Source organism: Staurois parvus, unplaced genomic scaffold (genome assembly GCF_062004578.1).
Source record: "Staurois parvus isolate SC_StPar_1 unplaced genomic scaffold, SC_StPar_1.0 ptg000572l, whole genome shotgun sequence".
NCBI classification, from domain to species: Eukaryota; Metazoa; Chordata; class Amphibia; order Anura; family Ranidae; genus Staurois; species Staurois parvus.
Genome location: NW_028318368.1, coordinates 6,944,697 through 6,965,567, shown reverse-complemented (window position 1 = coordinate 6,965,567; position 20,871 = coordinate 6,944,697). Strand labels below are relative to the sequence as shown.

The window sequence follows — 20,871 nt, the reverse complement described above, 5'->3', positions numbered from 1 at the left end:
GAAGCTCACAGTCCAGCCTCGTGAGTCATCTGCCTCTTGAGTGACCTTTGGTTGCTGCACCTGGAGAGGGCGGAGTAGGCTCACTGTGCTGAGACAGCTGGGTTGCTATGACAACTCACTCTGAGAGGAATGTCAGCATGCCTGTTCTAAACAGGCTTTTTAAACTTGCCAAGTTCAATTGCGTGCTAAAATTAGTATTAATTAAATATTAAAGAAAAGAAACATAGTGTCTTATCCGGGATATCAATTATTTATTTTTATTTTTATTTTAATTTTTTTTTTATTTTAATTTTAATTTTTATTTTATTTTTATTTTAATTTTTTTTTTATTTTAATTTTAATTTTTATTTTATTTTTATTTTATTTTAATTTTATTTTATTTTTAATTTTATTTTTATTTTTATTTTAATTTTATTTTAATTTTATTTTATTTTAATTTTATTTTATTTTAATTTTATTTTATTTTATTTTTATTTTATTTTAATTTTATTTTATTTTAATTTTATTTTATTTTATTTTTATTTTATTTTAATTTTATTTTATTTTAATTTTATTTTATTTTTAATTTTATTTTTATTTTTATTTTAATTTTATTTTAATTTTATTTTATTTTAATTTTATTTTATTTTAATTTTATTTTATTTTAATTTAATTTTATTTTTAATTTTATTTTATTTTTAATTTTATTTTTATTTTTATTTTATGTTATTTTAATTTTATTTTTATTTTAATTTTATGTTAATTTTATTTTTATTTAATTTTTTTTTTTAATTTTAATTTTATTTTTATTTTTATTTTTAATTTTATTTTATATTTAATTTTATTTTATTTTATTTTTATTTTAATTTTTATTTTATTTTAATTTTATTTTATTTTTAATTTTATTTTTATTTTTATTTTATTTTTATTTTATTTTAATTTTATTTTATTTTTAATTTTATTTTTATTTTTATTTTAATTTTATTTTATTTTAATTTTATTTTATTTTAATTTTATTTTATTTTTAATTTTATTTTATTTTTAATTTTATTTTTATTTTTATTTTTATTTTATGTTATTTTAATTTTATTTTTATTTTAATTTTATGTTAATTTTATTTTTATTTAATTTTTTTTTTTAATTTTATTTTTATTTTTATTTTTAATTTTATTTTATATTTAATTTTATTTTATTTTATTTTAATTTTTATTTTATTTTTATTTTTATCCAGACTGAATAATATTACCATCTCATTTATACAGAAGGAACTGTCATTCCCACTGCAAATATTTTTTATTTTTTATTTATATTTTTCATTCATAGTTTTTGTTTTTTTACATTGATAAATTAATTTATTTTATATATTTACACAAATCATATATTTAAGTATAATTAATTGATGTAATTATTTGATTATCGGTGGTACACTTATGAATTCATTATATCACATAAGGTAGAATATATTGGAGCGCGGTACACTACTGGCATTCGTGAACATTTTTAGTGACAGCAGGGTTAGCTGAACGTTTTGATATAAGATATGTGTAGGTGGGCTTGAAAATGACACAGTTATGGCAGTTTACAAATCATGTTCTGATTTTTCCTTTCACACTGCAGCTTTCTCACTTCTCACTCTAATGTGACTCAGCTGCCCCCTGAGTGACCTCTGCTTGCACCCCAGACTCAGTCAGTCACAGGTGTGTGAGAAGCTCTGCTCTAAACAGGCTGTCTAAACTTGCCAAGTTCACTGGCGATTGCCATTTTCAAACGCTTGTAGTTTTAAAAGTATAAATGCTACCGTGAAAAGGTTTATATTGTGACAATCACAAGAAAAAGACCTAAATTTTGATATATAGTATATCTCTGCAATATTAAAAATGAAGGCACAGTCGCAGTTTAAAAACGTCCCTTAAAATGTCAGGTATCTAGAGTGGAGTTTCAATGAAAGTCAATGGGAGGGGTGAGGTGAAAACACATGGTCATATTCTGAAAACTATCAGTAGTATGTCCTAGCTGTGAACATTTTTAGTGACAGCAGGGATAGCTGAACGTTTTGATATAAGATATGTGTAGGTGGGCTTGAAAATGACATAGTGATGGCAGTTTACAAATCATGTTCTGATTTTTCCTTCCACATTGCAGCTTTCTCACTCTAATGTGACTCAGCTGCCCCCTGAGTGACCTTTGCTTGCACCTGTTACCTCAGTCAGTCACAGGTGTGTGAGAAGGTCTGCTCTAAACAGGCTGTTTAAACTTGCCAAGTTCACTGGCGATTGCCATTTTCAAATGCTTGTAGTTTTAAAAGTATAAATGCCACCATGAAAAGGCTTATATTGTGACAATCACAAGAAACAGACCTAAATTTTGATGTATAGTATGTCTCTGAAAGATAAAAAATGAAGGCACAGTCGCAGTTTAAAAACGTCCCTTAAAATTTCTTGTGTCTAAAGTGGAGTTTCAATGAAAGTCAATGGGAGGTGTGAGGTCCAAACAAATGGTCATATTCTGAAAACTATCAGGAGTATGTCCTAGCCATGAACATTTTTAGTGACAGCAGGGTTAGCTGAACGTTTTGATATAAGATATGTGTAGGTGGGCTTGAAAATGGCAGAGTGATGGCAGTTTACAAATCATGTTCTGATTTTTCCTTTGCACACTCTAGCTGTGCTCTGCTGCCACTCTAGATGCACCATTCATTCCTATGGGAAAATTTCGCCACAAAAACCGCGATATTTCTTGAACGATTCGGCGAAACGTTCCACAAAGTAATAGCAATCCGATCGGGAACAATCCGCACGTTTTGATATATTACTTGTCTTTGTAGTGTAAAAACTGTGGGAGGAGTTAGCGTGGCAAATTTGGCTATAAGAATAAGAATAAGAACTAGACAATCTACAATTTCTGGGGAAATTGTGTAAAGTGTTCTTGCCGCAACCTTTACCAAATGATTGATGAAATGTAAGCAGTGCACATTGCAAGCCTGATAGTGAGAAATGCATTTCAGCTTGTATTTTGAAGCTCACAGTCCAGCCTCGTGAGTCATCTGCCTCTTGAGTGACCTTTGGTTGCTGCACCTGGAGAGGGCGGAGTAGGCTCACTGTGCTGAGACAGCTGGGTTGCTATGACAACTCACTCTGAGAGGAATGTCAGCATGTGTGTTCTAAACAGGCTTTTTAAACTTGCCAAGTTCAATTGTGTGCTAAAATTAGTATTAATTAAATATTAAAGAAAAGAAACATAGTGTCTTATCCGGGATATCAATTATTTATTTTTATTTTTATTTTAATTTTTTTTTTATTTTAATTTTATTTTAATTTTAATTTTTATTATTTTATTTTATTTTATTTTTAATTTTATTTTTATTTTTATTTTATTTTAATTTTAATTTTATTTTAATTTTAATTTTATTTTAATTTTATTTTTATTTTAATTTTATGTTAATTTTAATTTTAATTTTATTTTAATTTTATTTTTAATTTTATTTTAATTTTTATTTTTAATTGTATTTTTATTTTTATTTTAATTTTAATTTTAATTTTATTTTTATTTTAATTTTATGTTAATTTTAATTTTATGTTAATTTTTATTTTAATTTTATTTTTATTTTAATTTTTATTTTTATTTTATTTTTAATTTTATTTTAATTTTAATTTTATTTTTTTTTATTTTAATTACATTTTTATTTTATTTTTATTTTTATCCAGACTGAATAATAATACCATCTCATTTATACAGAAGGAACTGTCATTCCCACTGCAAATATTTTTTATTTATTTTAATTTTTTTTTAATTTTAATTTTATTTTTATTTTAATTTTTATTTTTATTTTATTTTTAATTTTATTTTAATTTAAATTTTATTTTTTTTTTATTTTAATTAAATTTTTATTTTATTTTTATTTTTATCCAGACTGAATAATAATACCATCTCATTTATACAGAAGGAACTGTCATTCCCACTGCAAATATTTTTTATTTATTTTAATTTTTATTTAATATTTATTTTATTTTTAATTTTTATTTTGTTTTAATTTTAATTTTTAATTTTATTTTTATTTTAATTTAATTTTATTTTTATTTTTATCCAGACTGAATAATAACACCATCTCATTTATACAGAAGGAACTGTCATTCCCACTGCAAATATTTTTTATTTTTTATTTATATTTTTCATTCATAGTTTTTGTTTTTTCACATTGATAAATTAATTTATTTTATATATTTACACAAATCATATATTTAAGTATAATTAATTGATGTAATTATTTGATTATCGGTGGTACACTTATGAATTCATTATATCACATAAGGTAGAATATATTGGAGCGCGGTACACTACTGGTATTCGTGAACATTTTTAGTGACAGCAGGGTTAGCTGAACGTTTTGATATAAGATATGTGTAGGTGGGCTTGAAAATGGCAGAGTGATGGCAGTTTACAAATCATGTTCTGATTTTTCTGATTTTTCCTTTGCACACTCTAGCTGTGCTGTGCTGCTCAATGCATTCCTATGGGAAAATTTTGCCGCAAAAACCGCGATATTTCTTGAACGATTCGGCGAAACGTTCTACAAAGTAATAGCAATCCGATCGGGATCAATGCGCACGTTTTGATATATTACTTGTCTTTGTAGTGTAAAAACTGTGGGAGGAGTTAGCGTGGCAAATATGGCTATAATAAGAATAAGAATTAGATTTCAAATATGGCAGAGAAGAGCGGTTAAAAACAAACTGCTTCAAATTGCTTACTTCACTGGCGTCTTCACAATTTCTGTGGAAATTGTGTGGTGTTCTGGCCTCCACACAACTGGAGTGGGCAGGTTAGCTTTTGTCTCTCTGCTTCCTGCTCACACAGCTGGGTTCCTATGGCAACTCCCTCCACACCAAGGGCAGAGTCATGGTTATAAACAAACTGCTCCAAGTTGCTGACATCACTGGCGATTGCCATCTTCAAACGCTTGTAGATTTAAAAGTATAAATGCTACCGTGAAAAGGCTTATATTGTGACAATCACAAGAAACAGACCTAAATTTTGATGTATAGTATGTCTCTGCAATATTAAAAATGAAGGCACAGTCGCAGTTTAAAAACGTCCCTTAAAATTTCTTGTGTCTAAAGTGGAGTTTCAATGAAAGTCAATGGGAGGAGTGAGGTGCAAACAAATGGTCATATTCTGAAAACTATCAGGAGTATGTCCTAGCCGTGAACATTTTTAGTGACAGCAGGGTTAGCTGAACGTTTTGATATAAGATATGTGTAGGTGGGCTTGAAAATGACATAGTTATGGCAGTTTACAAATCATGTTCTGATTTTTCCTTTCACACTGTAGATTTCTCACTCTAATGTGACTCAGCTGCCCCCTGAGTGACCTTTGCTTGCACCTGTTACCTCAGTCAGTCACAGGTGTGTGAGAAGCTCTGCTGAAAACAGGCTGTTTAAACTTGCCAAGTTCACTGGCGATTGCCATTTTCAAACACTTGTAGTTTTAAAAGTATACATGCTACCGTGAAAAGGTTTATATTGTGACAATCACAAGAAAAAGACCTAAATTTTGATATATAGTATGTCTCTGCAATATTAAAAATGAAGGCACAGTCGCAGTTTAAAAACGTCCCTTAAAATTTCTTGTGTCTAAAGTGGAGTTTCAATGAAAGTCAATGGGAGGGGTGAGGTCCAAACAAATGGTCATATTGTGAAAACTATCAGGAGTATGTCCTAGCCGTGAACATTTTTAGTGACAGCAGGGTTAGCTGAACGTTTTGATATAAGATATGTGTAGGTGGGCTTGAAAATGACATAGTGATGGCAGTTTACAAATCATGTTCTGATTTTTCCTTTGCACACTCTAGCTGTGCTCTGCTGCCACTCTAGATGCACCATTCATTCCTATGGGAAAATTTTGCCGCAAAAACCGCGATATTTCTTGAACGATTCGGCGAAACGTTCCACAAAGTAATAGCAATCCGATCGGGAACAATCCGCACGTTTTGATATATTACTTGTCTTTGTAGTGTAAAAACTGTGGGAGGAGTTAGCGTGGCAAATTTGGCTATAATAATAAGAATAAGAATAAAAATAAGAATAAGAATATATTTGTGAGATAACAATAAGTGTTCCTTGCTATGCAAGAACACTTAATAAGAATATATATGTGAGATAACAATAAGTGTTCCTTGCTATGCAAGAACACTTAATAAGACTAGACAATCTACAATTTCTGGGGAAATTGTGTAAAGTGTTCTTGCCGCAACCTTTACCAAATGATTGATGAAATGTAAGCAGTGCACATTGCAAGCCTGATAGTGAGAAATGCATTTCAGCTTGTATTTTGAAGCTCACAGTCCAGCCTGGTGAGTCATCTGCCTCTTGAGTGACCTTTGGTTGCTGCACCTGGAGAGGGCGGAGTAGGCTCACTGTGCTGAGACAGCTGGGTTGCTATGACAACTCACTCTGAGAGGAATGTCAGCATGTGTGTTCTAAACAGGCTTTTTAAACTTGCCAAGTTCAATTGTGTGCTAAAATTAGTATTAATTAAATATTAAAGAAAAGAAACATAGTGTCTTATCCGGGATATCAATTATTTATTTTTATTTTTATTTTAATTTTTTTTTTATTTTAATTTTATTTTAATTTTAATTTTTATTATTTTATTTTATTTTATTTTATTTTTAATTTTATTTTTATTTTTATTTTATTTTAATTTTAATTTTATGTTTATTTTAATTTTAATTTTAATTTTATTTTAATTTTAATTTTAATTTTATTTTTATTTTAATTTTATGTTAATTTTAATTTTATTTTTATTTTAATTTTAATTTTATTTTATTTTTAATTTTATTTTAATTTTTATTTTTAATTTTATTTTTATTTTTATTTTAATTTTATTTTATTTTTATTTTAATTTTATGTTAATTTTAATTTTATGTTAATTTTTATTTTAATTTTATTTTTATTTTAATTTTTATTTTTATTTTATTTTTAATTTTATTTTAATTTTAATTTTATTTTTTTTTATTTTAATTAAATTTTTATTTTATTTTTATTTTTATCCAGACTGAATAATAATACCATCTCATTTATACAGAAGGAACTGTCATTCCCACTGCAAATATTTTTTATTTATTTTAATTTTTTTTTAATTTTAATTTTATTTTTATTTTAATTTTTATTTTTATTTTATTTTTAATTTTATTTTAATTTAAATTTTATTTTTTTTTCATTTTAATTAAATTTTTATTTTATTTTTATTTTTATCCAGACTGAATAATAATACCATCTCATTTATACAGAAGGAACTGTCATTCCCACTGCAAATATTTTTTATTTATTTTAATTTTTATTTAATATTTATTTTATTTTTAATTTTTATTTTGTTTTAATTTTAATTTTTAATTTTATTTTTATTTTAATTTTATTTTATTTTTATTTTTATCCAGACTGAATAATAATACCATCTCATTTATACAGAAGGAACTGTCATTCCCACTGCAAATATTTTTTATTTATTTTAATTTTTATTTAATATTTATTTTATTTTTAATTTTTATTTTGTTTTAATTTTAATTTTTAATTTTATTTTTATTTTAATTTTATTTTATTTTTATTTTTATCCAGACTGAATAATAACACCATCTCATTTATACAGAAGGAACTGTCATTCCCACTGCAAATATTTTTTATTTTTTATTTATATTTTTCATTCATAGTTTTTGTTTTTTCACATTGATAAATTAATTTATTTTATATATTTACACAAATCATATATTTAAGTATAATTAATTGATGTAATTATTTGATTATCGGTGGTACACTTATGAATTCATTATATCACATAAGGTAGAATATATTGGAGCGCGGTACACTACTGGTATTCGTGAACATTTTTAGTGACAGCAGGGTTAGCTGAACGTTTTGATATAAGATATGTGTAGGTGGGCTTGAAAATGGCAGAGTGATGGCAGTTTACAAATGATGTTCTGATTTTTCTGATTTTTCCTTTGCACACTCTAGCTGTGCTGTGCTGCTCAATGCATTCCTATGGGAAAATTTCGCCGCAAAAACCGCGATATTTCTTGAACGATTCGGCGAAACGTTCTACAAAGTAATAGCAATCCGATCGGGATCAATGCGCACGTTTTGATATATTACTTGTCTTTGTAGTGTAAAAACTGTGGGAGGAGTTAGCGTGGCAAATATGGCTATAATAGGAATAAGAATTAGATTTCAAATATGGCAGAGAAGAGCGGTTAAAAACAAACTGCTTCAAATTGCTCACTTCACTGGCGTTTTCACAATTTCTGTGGAAATTGTGTGGTGTTCTGGCCTCCACACAACTGGAGTGGGCAGGTTAGCTTTTGTCTCTCTGCTTCCTGCTCACACAGCTGGGTTCCTATGGCAACTCCCTCCACACCAAGGGCAGAGTCATGGTTATAAACAAACTGCTCCAAGTTGCTGACATCACTGGCGATTGCCATCTTCAAACGCTTGTAGATTTAAAAGTATAAATGCTACCATGAAAAGGCTTATATTGTGACAATCACAAGAAACAGACCTAAATTTTGATGTATAGTATGTCTCTGCAATATTAAAAATGAAGGCACAGTCGCAGTTTAAAAACGTCCCTTAAAATTTCTTGTGTCTAAAGTGGAGTTTCAATGAAAGTCAATGGGAGGAGTGAGGTGCAAACAAATGGTCATATTCTGAAAACTATCAGGAGTATGTCCTAGCCGTGAACATTTTTAGTGACAGCAGGGTTAGCTGAACGTTTTGATATAAGATATGTGTAGGTGGACTTGAAAATGACATAGTTATGGCAGTTTACAAATCATGTTCTGATTTTTCCTTTCACACTGTAGATTTCTCACTCTAATGTGACTCAGCTGCCCCCTGAGTGACCTTTGCTTGCACCTGTTACCTCAGTCAGTCACAGGTGTGTGAGAAGCTCTGCTGAAAACAGGCTGTTTAAACTTGCCAAGTTCACTGGCGATTGCCATTTTCAAACACTTGTAGTTTTAAAAGTATACATGCTACCGTGAAAAGGTTTATATTGTGACAATCACAAGAAAAAGACCTAAATTTTGATATATAGTATGTCTCTGCAATATTAAAAATGAAGGCACAGTCGCAGTTTAAAAACGTCCCTTAAAATTTCTTGTGTCTAAAGTGGAGTTTCAATGAAAGTCAATGGGAGGGGTGAGGTCCAAACAAATGGTCATATTGTGAAAACTATCAGGAGTATGTCCTAGCCGTGAACATTTTTAGTGACAGCAGGGTTAGCTGAACGTTTTGATATAAGATATGTGTAGGTGGGCTTGAAAATGACATAGTGATGGCAGTTTACAAATCATGTTCTGATTTTTCCTTTGCACACTCTAGCTGTGCTCTGCTGCCACTCTAGATGCACCATTCATTCCTATGGGAAAATTTTGCCGCAAAAACCGCGATATTTCTTGAACGATTCGGCGAAACGTTCCACAAAGTAATAGCAATCCGATCGGGAACAATCCGCACGTTTTGATATATTACTTGTCTTTGTAGTGTAAAAACTGTGGGAGGAGTTAGCGTGGCAAATTTGGCTATAATAATAAGAATAAGAATAAAAATAAGAACTAGACAATCTACAATTTCTGGGGAAATTGTGTAAAGTGTTCTTGCCGCAACCTTTACCAAATGATTGATGAAATGTAAGCAGTGCACATTGCAAGCCTGATAGTGAGAAATGCATTTCAGCTTGTATTTTGAAGCTCACAGTCCAGCCTGGTGAGTCATCTGCCTCTTGAGTGACCTTTGGTTGCTGCACCTGGAGAGGGCGGAGTAGGCTCACTGTGCTGAGACAGCTGGGTTGCTATGACAACTCACTCTGAGAGGAATGTCAGCATGTGTGTTCTAAACAGGCTTTTTAAACTTGCCAAGTTCAATTGCGTGCTAAAATTAGTATTAATTAAATATTAAAGAAAAGAAACATAGTGTCTTATCCGGGATATCAATTATTTATTTTTATTTTAATTTTTTTTTTATTTTAATTTTAATTTTAATTTTATTTTAATTTTAATTTTATTTTTATTTTAATTTTATGTTAATTTTAATTTTATGTTAATTTTTATTTTAATTTTATTTTTATTTTAATTTTTATTTTTATTTTATTTTTAATTTTATTTTAATTTTATTTTTTTTTATTTTAATTAAATTTTTATTTTATTTTTATTTTTATCCAGACTGAATAATAATACCATCTCATTTATACAGAAGGAACTGTCATTCCCACTGCAAATATTTTTTATTTATTTTAATTTTTATTTAATATTTATTTTATTTTTAATTTTTATTTTGTTTTAATTTTAATTTTTAATTTTATTTTTATTTTAATTTTATTTTATTTTTATTTTTATCCAGACTGAATAATAACACCATCTCATTTATACAGAAGGAACTGTCATTCCCACTGCAAATATTTTTTATTTTTTATTTATATTTTTCATTCATAGTTTTTGTTTTTTCACATTGATAAATTAATTTATTTTATATATTTACACAAATCATATATTTAAGTATAATTAATTGATGTAATTATTTGATTATCGGTGGTACACTTATGAATTCATTATATCACATAAGGTAGAATATATTGGAGCGCGGTACACTACTGGCATTCGTGAACATTTTTAGTGACAGCAGGGTTAGCTGAACGTTTTGATATAAGATATGTGTAGGTGGGCTTGAAAATGGCAGAGTGATGGCAGTTTACAAATCATGTTCTGATTTTTCTGATTTTTCCTTTGCACACTCTAGCTGTGCTGTGCTGCTCAATGCATTCCTATGGGAAAATTTCGCCGCAAAAACCGCGATATTTCTTGAACGATTCGGCGAAACGTTCTACAAAGTAATAGCAATCCGATCGGGATCAATGCGCACGTTTTGATATATTACTTGTCTTTGTAGTGTAAAAACTGTGGGAGGAGTTAGCGTGGCAAATATGGCTATAATAAGAATAAGAATTAGATTTCAAATATGGCAGAGAAGAGCGGTTAAAAACAAACTGCTTCAAATTGCTTACTTCACTGGCGTCTTCACAATTTCTGTGGAAATTGTGTGGTGTTCTGGCCTCCACACAACTGGAGTGGGCAGGTTAGCTTTTGTCTCTCTGCTTCCTGCTCATACAGCTGGGTTCCTATGGCAACTCCCTCCACACCAAGGGCAGAGTCATGGTTATAAACAAACTGCTCCAAGTTGCTGACATCACTGGCGATTGCCATCTTCAAACGCTTGTAGATTTAAAAGTATAAATGCTACCGTGAAAAGGCTTATATTGTGACAATCACAAGAAACAGACCTAAATTTTGATGTATAGTATGTCTCTGCAATATTAAAAATGAAGGCACAGTCGCAGTTTAAAAACGTCCCTTAAAATTTCTTGTGTCTAAAGTGGAGTTTCAATTAAAGTCAATGGGAGGAGTGAGGTGCAAACAAATGGTCATATTCTGAAAACTATCAGGAGTATGTCCTAGCCGTGAACATTTTTAGTGACAGCAGGGTTAGCTGAACGTTTTGATATAAGATATGTGTAGGTGGGCTTGAAAATGACATAGTTATGGCAGTTTACAAATCATGTTCTGATTTTTCTTTTCACACTGTAGATTTCTCACTCTAATGTGACTCGGCTGCCCCCTGAGTGACCTTTGCTTGCACCTGTTACCTCAGTCAGTCACAGGTGTGTGAGAAGCTCTGCTGAAAACAGGCTGTTTAAACTTGCCAAGTTCACTGGCGATTGCCATTTTCAAACACTTGTAGTTTTAAAAGTATACATGCTACCGTGAAAAGGTTTATATTGTGACAATCACAAGAAAAAGACCTAAATTTTGATATATAGTATGTCTCTGCAATATTAAAAATGAAGGCACAGTCGCAGTTTAAAAACGTCCCTTAAAATTTCTTGTGTCTAAAGTGGAGTTTCAATGAAAGTCAATGGGAGGGGTGAGGTCCAAACAAATGGTCATATTGTGAAAACTATCAGGAGTATGTCCTAGCCGTGAACATTTTTAGTGACAGCAGGGTTAGCTGAACGTTTTGATATAAGATATGTGTAGGTGGGCTTGAAAATGACATAGTGATGGCAGTTTACAAATCATGTTCTGATTTTTCCTTTGCACACTCTAGCTGTGCTCTGCTGCCACTCTAGATGCACCATTCATTCCTATGGGAAAATTTTGCCGCAAAAACCGCGATATTTCTTGAACGATTCGGCGAAACGTTCCACAAAGTAATAGCAATCCGATCGGGAACAATCCGCACGTTTTGATATATTACTTGTCTTTGTAGTGTAAAAACTGTGGGAGGAGTTAGCGTGGCAAATTTGGCTATAATAATAAGAATAAGAATAAAAATAAGAATAAGAATATATTTGTGAGATAACAATAAGTGTTCCTTGCTATGCAAGAACACTTAATAAGAATATATTTGTGAGATAACAATAAGTGTTCCTTGCTATGCAAGAACACTTAATAATATTAGTTTTAGAAATCTTAAAATAAATCAGTGCCCAGATCATGCACACTAAAGTATTTACAGATTCTGAAAAGCACACAAGCCACCTTCACTACATAGGTATTGGAATCTTGGCTCTTTCACTATTACTTTCTTGTTAATCTTGGTAGCTTGGTGTTTCTAAGCTGTTAGGCCCCTTGCACACAGGGCCTTCAAGCTGTCGTGCTTTTCTGCTGCGTTTAAAGGCCCAGTCACACCAGAACATGGTGTGAGAAATTCGCATTGTGTGCGTGCTTCCTGCATTGCGTTCAAAACAGTGGGTGTCAATGCAATGCTAACGATCTCGCAACGATGTGCGTATGCCTGCACCAAGTCACATGTGGTTTTCAGTGGGCTTAAAATACACTGCACTCAAATCACACAGGATTGTGCTCTTGTTGCTGTGTGATTCCTGGTGTGAAATGGGCCTCAGTGCCCCTGGAAAGGACAGGTGCAGGATCCAGATCCCATGCCTGCAGCCTGTCAAAGTCCATGGTAGGCTGCAGCTTAACAGGGGTGAACACTGTAACGAGTGGTACTCATGTTTAGGGTACTTGAAATGCAGGTCTTCTGTGTTCTGAGCATTTGTCACTGATGGCATAGGGTTCTTAACGCAAGTACCACTCAACTCTGTCTGGTCGCAGCCTGTCATAGACTTTCGCAGGTTGCAGGCAGCAAGGCCTGAAGCTGCACCTGTCCCTCCAAGGTGCGCAAAATAGCCGGGAGGGACACACAGCAGCTAGATGCCCCGTGTGCGAGGGACCTTACAAACACATTAAAACATCACTCAAGAGTTTCTGATGTGATCTTTGAGAAAAAAATAACTTCCTATTAAAAGAAGCTAGAAAGGTTAGGAATGACTTGTTGGTTTAAAGCTCTTTTACTGGCTGTTTAGAATATGTAATGTAATGGTTACAGTCTAGGCACAGGTGATTTTAGGAAAAGAGCAGGGTGTATTGAATATTATGTGATCTACATGTAAACAGTATTGTCACTTGTTACTTCAAATGCAGCATACGTAATTATTGCTGTAATAATCCATACCATTAAGCAGAGGCGATCAAATAGGGTTTGTTCTAATCCACCATCATGTGCTGGCTCAGATCCCTGGATAGTGGGAGAAAGCTGCTTTGGGTCTCCAACCAGTATCAGCTTCTCACATTGATATCTGCAAAGGTGAAATAGCAGACAATCACTAGGTATGAGTTCTCTTATTGTCTCTGCTATATAAACTGCATGCTTACACAAAAAATTACATAAAAAAAAGTGTCAATATATTGTAAACCAACTAATTTCTGCCTATTCTAGAAAACAAAGCACAAAGCCACTAGTTGTCAAAGACTACTGCAGATAAACTGCTATTGCTACACTGAAACATATTTGGAACTTTAAAATATAATTTTTGAAAAAAAGTAATAATTATTTTCATGTTCTCTATGTGCGCATACTGACATACATGAGAAGCAATGCTTTATATTTGTTATGAAATATTTATACCTCACTAAAATGTAAAAATACAACGGATTACTGCAAAATTATACAACTGAAACTCTTAGGGCAGCCAAAGATGGATTGAAATTTGTCCGGGTCAGCAGAGATCAACTGAATTTTGCACCATGTGTGGCTACTGAAGTTAAGCAGAAGTCAATCTATTGACTGACTTCTATTCAACCGTCTTGTTGGTAAAAAAAGATGCTCGATCAGCCAATGGCTGCAATGCTAATCTGTGTATTCTTGAAATTTAAGAGTCCCACCCACTGTCAGAATACATTAGGGCAGCATGGGGAATTCCCCCATGCACCTCAAATGTGAGGATGGGGGAATCAATTCAGTTTTGTTTTATTCAGATCGATAGCTGAACCGAAAAAAACTGAGCCACGTATGGTCAGCTTAGCTGCCTGATAAATTATTCTTCATCAACACAGTAAATTGTAAATAGTGTCATAAACAGCAATCCACAAGCACATAAAAAGCTTGTGATCATCAGGGCTGATCATCTGTACCACCTGGACAGCTGCTGCTGCTGTCAGTCTGTATTATCTTTGTACAGGCTGAGAGCCTCAATTGCCAGCATTTACCTGTAAATCCAACCACAGGAATAATCTGGATTCTTGTCACTGCTGGAAATAAAATCCTGCATTGTATGAGGCTTAAAGAATTGTCATGTTTTTAACTTATATATATATATATATATATATATACATACACACACACACACACACACACACACAGTTGTGTTCAAAATAATAGCAGTCAGACATCACTAACCTGATCAATCACTGTTTTTGGTAGAAATGATATTTCTACATGGCAAATAATTTACTAGCAGGTGTAGTAGAGTAATAGGAATCCAACAGACCCAAGAGTCATGACATGCATGCTGCTGATTCTGTGTAATTGAATCACTAATTGAAAGGGGCATGTTCAAAATAATAGCAGTGTGGAGTTCTATTAGTGAGGTCATTCATTCTTTGAAAAACAGGTGGCAATTATTGCTCTTATTTAAGGAAGGAAGGCAGAAAATGTTGTACATGCTGGTTACAGTGCACTTCTCTCTGAAATTCTGAGGAAAATGGGTCGTTCCAGACATTGTTCAGAAGAACAGCGTACCTTGATTAAAAAGTTGATTGGAGAGGGGAAAACATATAAAGAAGTGCAGAAAATGATAGGCTGCTCAGCTAAAATGATCGCAAATTCCCTTGAAATGGGTGTTCCAACAAGACAACGACCCCAAACACACCAGTAAACGTGCAACATCTCGGTTCCAGACCAACAAGATTGACGTTATGGAGTGGCCAGCCCAATCCCCGGATCTTAATCCAATAGAAAACTTGTGGGGTGACATCAAAAATGCAGTTTCTGAGGCAAAACCAAGAAATAGAGAAGAACTGTGGAATGTAGTCCAATCATCCTGGGCTGGAATACCTGTTCACAGGTGCCAGAAGTTGGTTGACTCCATGCAATGCAGATGTACAGCAGTTCTCAGAAACAGTGCTTATACAACTAAATATTAATTACATGATTCAAAGGAAAGCAAAATCTTCAAACATTTTTCAGTTTCTATAGTGAATGTTTGAGTTTGTAAAGAAGAATACAAACACTGCTATTTTTTTGAACAGTCTAATATTCACTTTTCTTCAATTTTTTTTAGAGGAACAACACAAATTTGATATATTTTTCTTCATGTTTTGATTTGGAATAGAATGTGTAGTGTTCCTAATGCATTTGTGTGTATGGAAGTAAAAGCTATTAGAAGGATTTTGAGCTTTATTCACTTTTTTCAACACACTGCTATTATTTTGACCACAACTGTATATATATATATATATATATATATATATATATATATATATATATATACACACACACACATACTTGGTCTCATTTTGAATGGTGGCCCCTATTGTTCCCCAAATGCACCTCTATATTCTAAATGCAGTTACACCCCCTTTTGAAGCCCAAAGTATGGGAATTCACTGCTTGTTCATTCAGAATAGTAAAATATACCTCAAAATTGCAACTTTGTGTAATGTATCCGCTTGTATAAGTAAAAGTAACCTATAAGCTTAATTCACTAGCATTAATACAAGGCTAGTATCCCATTTTTAGCCATGTGACTAATTTTCAAATCTCAATGGATTAAACTAAAATAACTGTCACTTCATTGACAAAAATAAATAAATAAGCTAAAGCAAGTCATAGATAATACTATTTTATTGCTCGATTCTGCCATCAACACATTCAGAGTTGATGGGGAAATGCCTCCTGCGGAGATTTTCTATTTTGACTGCGGTCCCAGCCATCAGAATACAATAATCACTGCCAGCTGCTATAGCAGTGATCAAATGAAAAAAAAAGAGAAAACCCCGACAGGCTGGTTGTGCTGAAGTCGATTGAGCGACTGACTTTAGTACAACAAGCCCACCCATACATGGATCAAAATTCAGCAGAAACTGGACGAATTTCAATCTGTCTATGGCTAGTTTTACTCTGGTATGTTTGCTTTGTGAATTGAATTGACCCCCATGTGCTTTAAGCTGGCTGCCTAATTCTGCACGTCTGTTCAATATCTTGTTGAATGACATTTTTACTAGGGACAAATCACAACATGCTCTTGTTAAACACTGTCTATCTTGAGATAAGGACACTTCATCAGGCAGTAATATTTCTGTGACAAAGACACAAATCTACGCTCAGTAATACCATAGTTAAGTAAAGTTTATGTTACCTGGCAATCGGAAGCAAGGATGCTGGCTCTGTCATCTGACTGCATTCATCGAGAACTACAACTGGGAATTTAAGGCTACTCATACAAGCAAAAAGACAAGCTGCACATGTTGCACCAACAACGCGAACCTTGGATAAAATAGGACAAAAAACATTTTAGAGAAATGCACTCCTGTAGTGACTGTAAAATAACTATCAGTTTTTTGTTTTTTTAAACACTGTCATTCTTTGACAGGGCCATAGGGCACTGTGATCCTAGGGAAAATGGCAAGCCATCTGTGTCTTTCTTTCTGCTAGATTTGACAAACCTTGTGCATTCTAAGCAAATGCAAGGGACTTTAGTGAAAGCTACTCCATATATGCAAATGATGCTTCATGAAACTGAAAGCAAACATTCTTCGTAAATGATGTCTGCACCCTTGACCTAGTCTGAGCATTTTGGCCAGTGCTTACTAAAGCTGACAATACACCAGGTGAATTTCTACAGTTTCCTGATAAACCAGAGACAATTTGAGTCATGATTAGCCCTGTCGACATCCTTCCATTTGACATCTTAGAATTGAAAATTGAAGGAGCCTGACAGAGAATTGTTACCCGAACACTGGCTATTTACAATCAGATACAGCCACTGTTTGGGTATTCTGAGAGACGCGGGTGCTGGCTGTCAGAATACAATAGCCAGCAGAGAAGATTGCGCTGTCCACACTGTTTAGCATGAATATGGGAATCCATAGATTTCTCTCATTCAGCCCACAGAGCTAAATATTAGGAATCGTACAGAGTATGCGTTTAATTGTATACAGTAGGTAAACTTCTTTTAGAGTAGTCATGAAAATATTAGAAATATTAGAATTTTACTAATCACATTATAGAACAAACCATTTTAGAAAAATATCCAATCATTATTAAGGACCCTATTACATTTATGCATAGGGAGTACACCCCATGTTTTTGATGTCTGTTACAACATGCATTTAAAGTTTGTACATTTAAAATGGTTGTAAAGGCTGAAGGTTTTTTTTACCTTCATGCATAGAATATAAAAAAAACTTCAGTGTGCAGCTGCCCCCTCAGCCTTTCCCCTTATACTTACCTGGGCCCAAACTCAATCCAGCGATGTGCACGAGAGCACCGGCTCTTCCAGGTCTCTTCCTCCTCATTGGCTGAGACACAGCAGTGGGAGCCAATGTCTTATGGACATGCAGAAGTGGCTCAGGAGTGACGACGCACAAGTGCCCCAGAGCAAGCAGCTAGCTCTGGGGCACTCAGCAGGGGGGATGAGCCAGGAGCGCAGGACATGGACCTGAGAAGAGAAGGATCAGCGCTGCTCTGTGCAAAACCATTGCAAAGAGCAGTAAAGTATGTTTGTTATTTTTAAGATTTTTTTTTTTTTTTTTATTTAAAGCTGAACATTTAGTATCACTTTAAGACATGCTTTTATGGATATTTCTGGCCCATTCAATTATTCAATAAGTAATGCAGAAACATTCAGGGCAGGGATTTTCCATGATGCAGTTGCTTGTAAAATGCACAAAACTGAATGATACATTCATTTTAAAGTTTTTCACTTCACTGGGCTGGCTCAGTATAAGTAAATTAACTAAATGCAGCGTGTCCTATTTTTTTTTGTGAACTACTGACACAGTGATGGCTGGTATTTCTACCTAAAAAGAAATACAATGCAATAAAATGCATATGCTTTACTGTGGAAAAACATATGCATATATAGTGTGAATGTGCCTTAAAAAAGGTGTCATAGGTCAATGAACTAAAAAAAAACCCAATCTTTCTGGGGTTTACCTTTGTCAGTAAAAAAACAAAACAACAAAAACAAAAAACCAAGAGGAGATTTTGTATTATGATGTATAAAAAACTTAAAGTGCTATATTAAAACAGGGCTCAGTAATGAACATGTACACATACCTGTCCCAACAGAGTCTTATTAGTACCCAGTTTATGCTGTTCAATACTTTTTCTCACATACACCTTTTCTACAGGAGTTAAATCTTCCTTCAGGAGAGCTACCAGTTCCTTTAGTTGCTCGCTTTCATTTTCTGATCCTGCATGCAAGCTGAACCAGACAATATAAAAGTGGTCATTCTACAAAATGGTTCTTTAAAATCAAGCTGGATGTACATGGCTAGTTTCAGAAGGGCCTTAATGTCTACACGTTTATTGGACTTTAGCACAGACTTTAGTGAAAACACAATAAAATCAGATCTGAACTCCAGCAAATAAAAACAAAATAAGAAACAAAACAAGCAATACAGTTATGTATTCTTTAAAAAAGAAATGTATTTAAACAGACCTAGGCTAGGCATATTTGTCCTAATATCAACACCCACCAGTTTCCTGCATGGCAGCACTAAAACTAGAAGGGACAATGGCATCCTCCTGAGCCAGTAATGTTCTGCTGAAATGCAGTGTCCTGCTAATGACTCATTGTCTTATCAATAAGCAAGGAGGGGATGTTTTGACCCAGTGTTCTTGAATGCTACTGCAAGGACAGTTGAGGTTCTGGCTGTCATCTTAGACAGGGGTGCCTGGATCAAAAAACTGACAAGCAGAACTGAACATACTTTGATGGGTAAAACAGTTCCCATATTTCAACTGTGTATTTAGCTGCTTATCTGAAGTTCAGCTTTGAGGTGGCCAGATAACCCTTATAAACCCATGTATGTGTTTTTATGCCAATTTAAAGGACAAGTATTGTGTATTTTCAGTTATTACTGCAGTGTTTACTCCAAATGTCACGTTCACATCTTTAAATTTTCTCATATTTGTATGAAATATAAAGATTTGTAGATTACCCATTAAATGCATTGTAAAGTTGTCACTACCATACCCTGCTTGCCATCTTAAAGTGTAATACGTGCCCTTTGTTACATTGAAAGCTGTACACCTGAAAAGCTCATTCTATTATTAATTTCCCTCTCTTTATCTACATCCACACCTGTAGATTCTGCCCTAATATCAGTAACAGGTGACAATGCTGTAACATGTAAATCTACAGAGTTTTCACCATTAAAACGTACAGGCTACATGCAGCCTACTGTACTTAGTGATGCTACCTCTTCCTTTGGTCAAGGTGAAGCAGAGGTGGCTATGCCAATGCCCAGCAGCACCATGGCCAGCCTTGCCTCACTGTCTGTCGATTGGCAGTGCTAACAGGAGTGGCCACTGTGTGTAGAAGATTCTGGAAGTGAAGTTTAAGCACTGCCTCTTCCTACCCATAGTCTCAGCTATGAACACAGAGGGGGCAGTGGGCAGTCATGTACCTGCAAAAAAACTCATCTATTAAATGTACTTTGGCACAAGTTCCTGAAGAAATCTTGCCAATATAGAAAGTATCTGTTCCTGTAAAATATTATTTATAGTAGCCTAGACTTGTCTTTTAAAAATGGGTGAAACAAGATATCAACCATATTGTGGGTATGCTGATTTCAATGTGCTGACTAAGTCATATAACTGTATTACGAGTAAAGTACAGTATAACCATTGAGTAGTGCAGTAAAGCAGGAAGTAGATAGAGCCTGTGCAAGGGAAAAATTGGCTGTCCCTATGTACTGTATATAAAAAAGGAATTTTAATTAATAACCAAGGTTGGTAAGGTTATTTTTGTGAAGCTGCAACCACTTCAGCTCTCACACCTGTATAGACCAGGCCATGTCATTATTTATGAAATCACACTAAAGTTATGGTTCTGGATAAAAAAAAAACGCTACAAAGAAAACCTTTTTTTGTTTTGTACTTTCAATTTTTCGCTTTTTTTAATGCAACACTGAAAAAAATCAATGAACACAATTAATAAAAATGAATAAAATAAATGTTAACTATTAACGGTTAGAAAAACAGAAATAGGAAAAAATGATTTAGGGTAACCTAAGGGTTAAAGGATTCAATATTATTTAAAAAATACTTTTTTTTTTCTTTCTTACTTTTCAGGTTGCTTTATGAGACATCCTATATGGATCAAAGTATATCCATTTGATTTGCAGATTAATAAAACAGAAAAGATTTAAAAGTAACAATGTCATTTGTATCTCTATCTGTGTCTGAACAGTGTTTATAAACATTCTGACAGACATTTCTAAAGAGCACCAAATATTACAACTGCTGTATTTAAATATGAACTCCAGACTGCCAT

At 32.7% G+C, this 20,871-nt stretch overlaps 1 protein-coding gene across 1 annotated transcript in view; it reads right to left on the bottom strand.

Annotated features, from left to right (window-relative positions):
* Nucleotides 1–20,871, bottom strand: part of ZGRF1 (zinc finger GRF-type containing 1) — a 145,639-nt gene that overhangs the window by 29,240 nt on the left and 95,528 nt on the right. The window contains exons 22-24 of the mRNA XM_089691846.1: nt 18,648–18,795; nt 16,726–16,853; nt 13,542–13,665 (exon numbers count right to left, since the gene is read on the bottom strand). Of these exons, the coding sequence (XP_089547972.1) occupies nt 13,542–13,665; nt 16,726–16,853; nt 18,648–18,795 (400 nt within the window). The remainder of the gene's footprint in view (nt 1–13,541; nt 13,666–16,725; nt 16,854–18,647; nt 18,796–20,871) is intronic.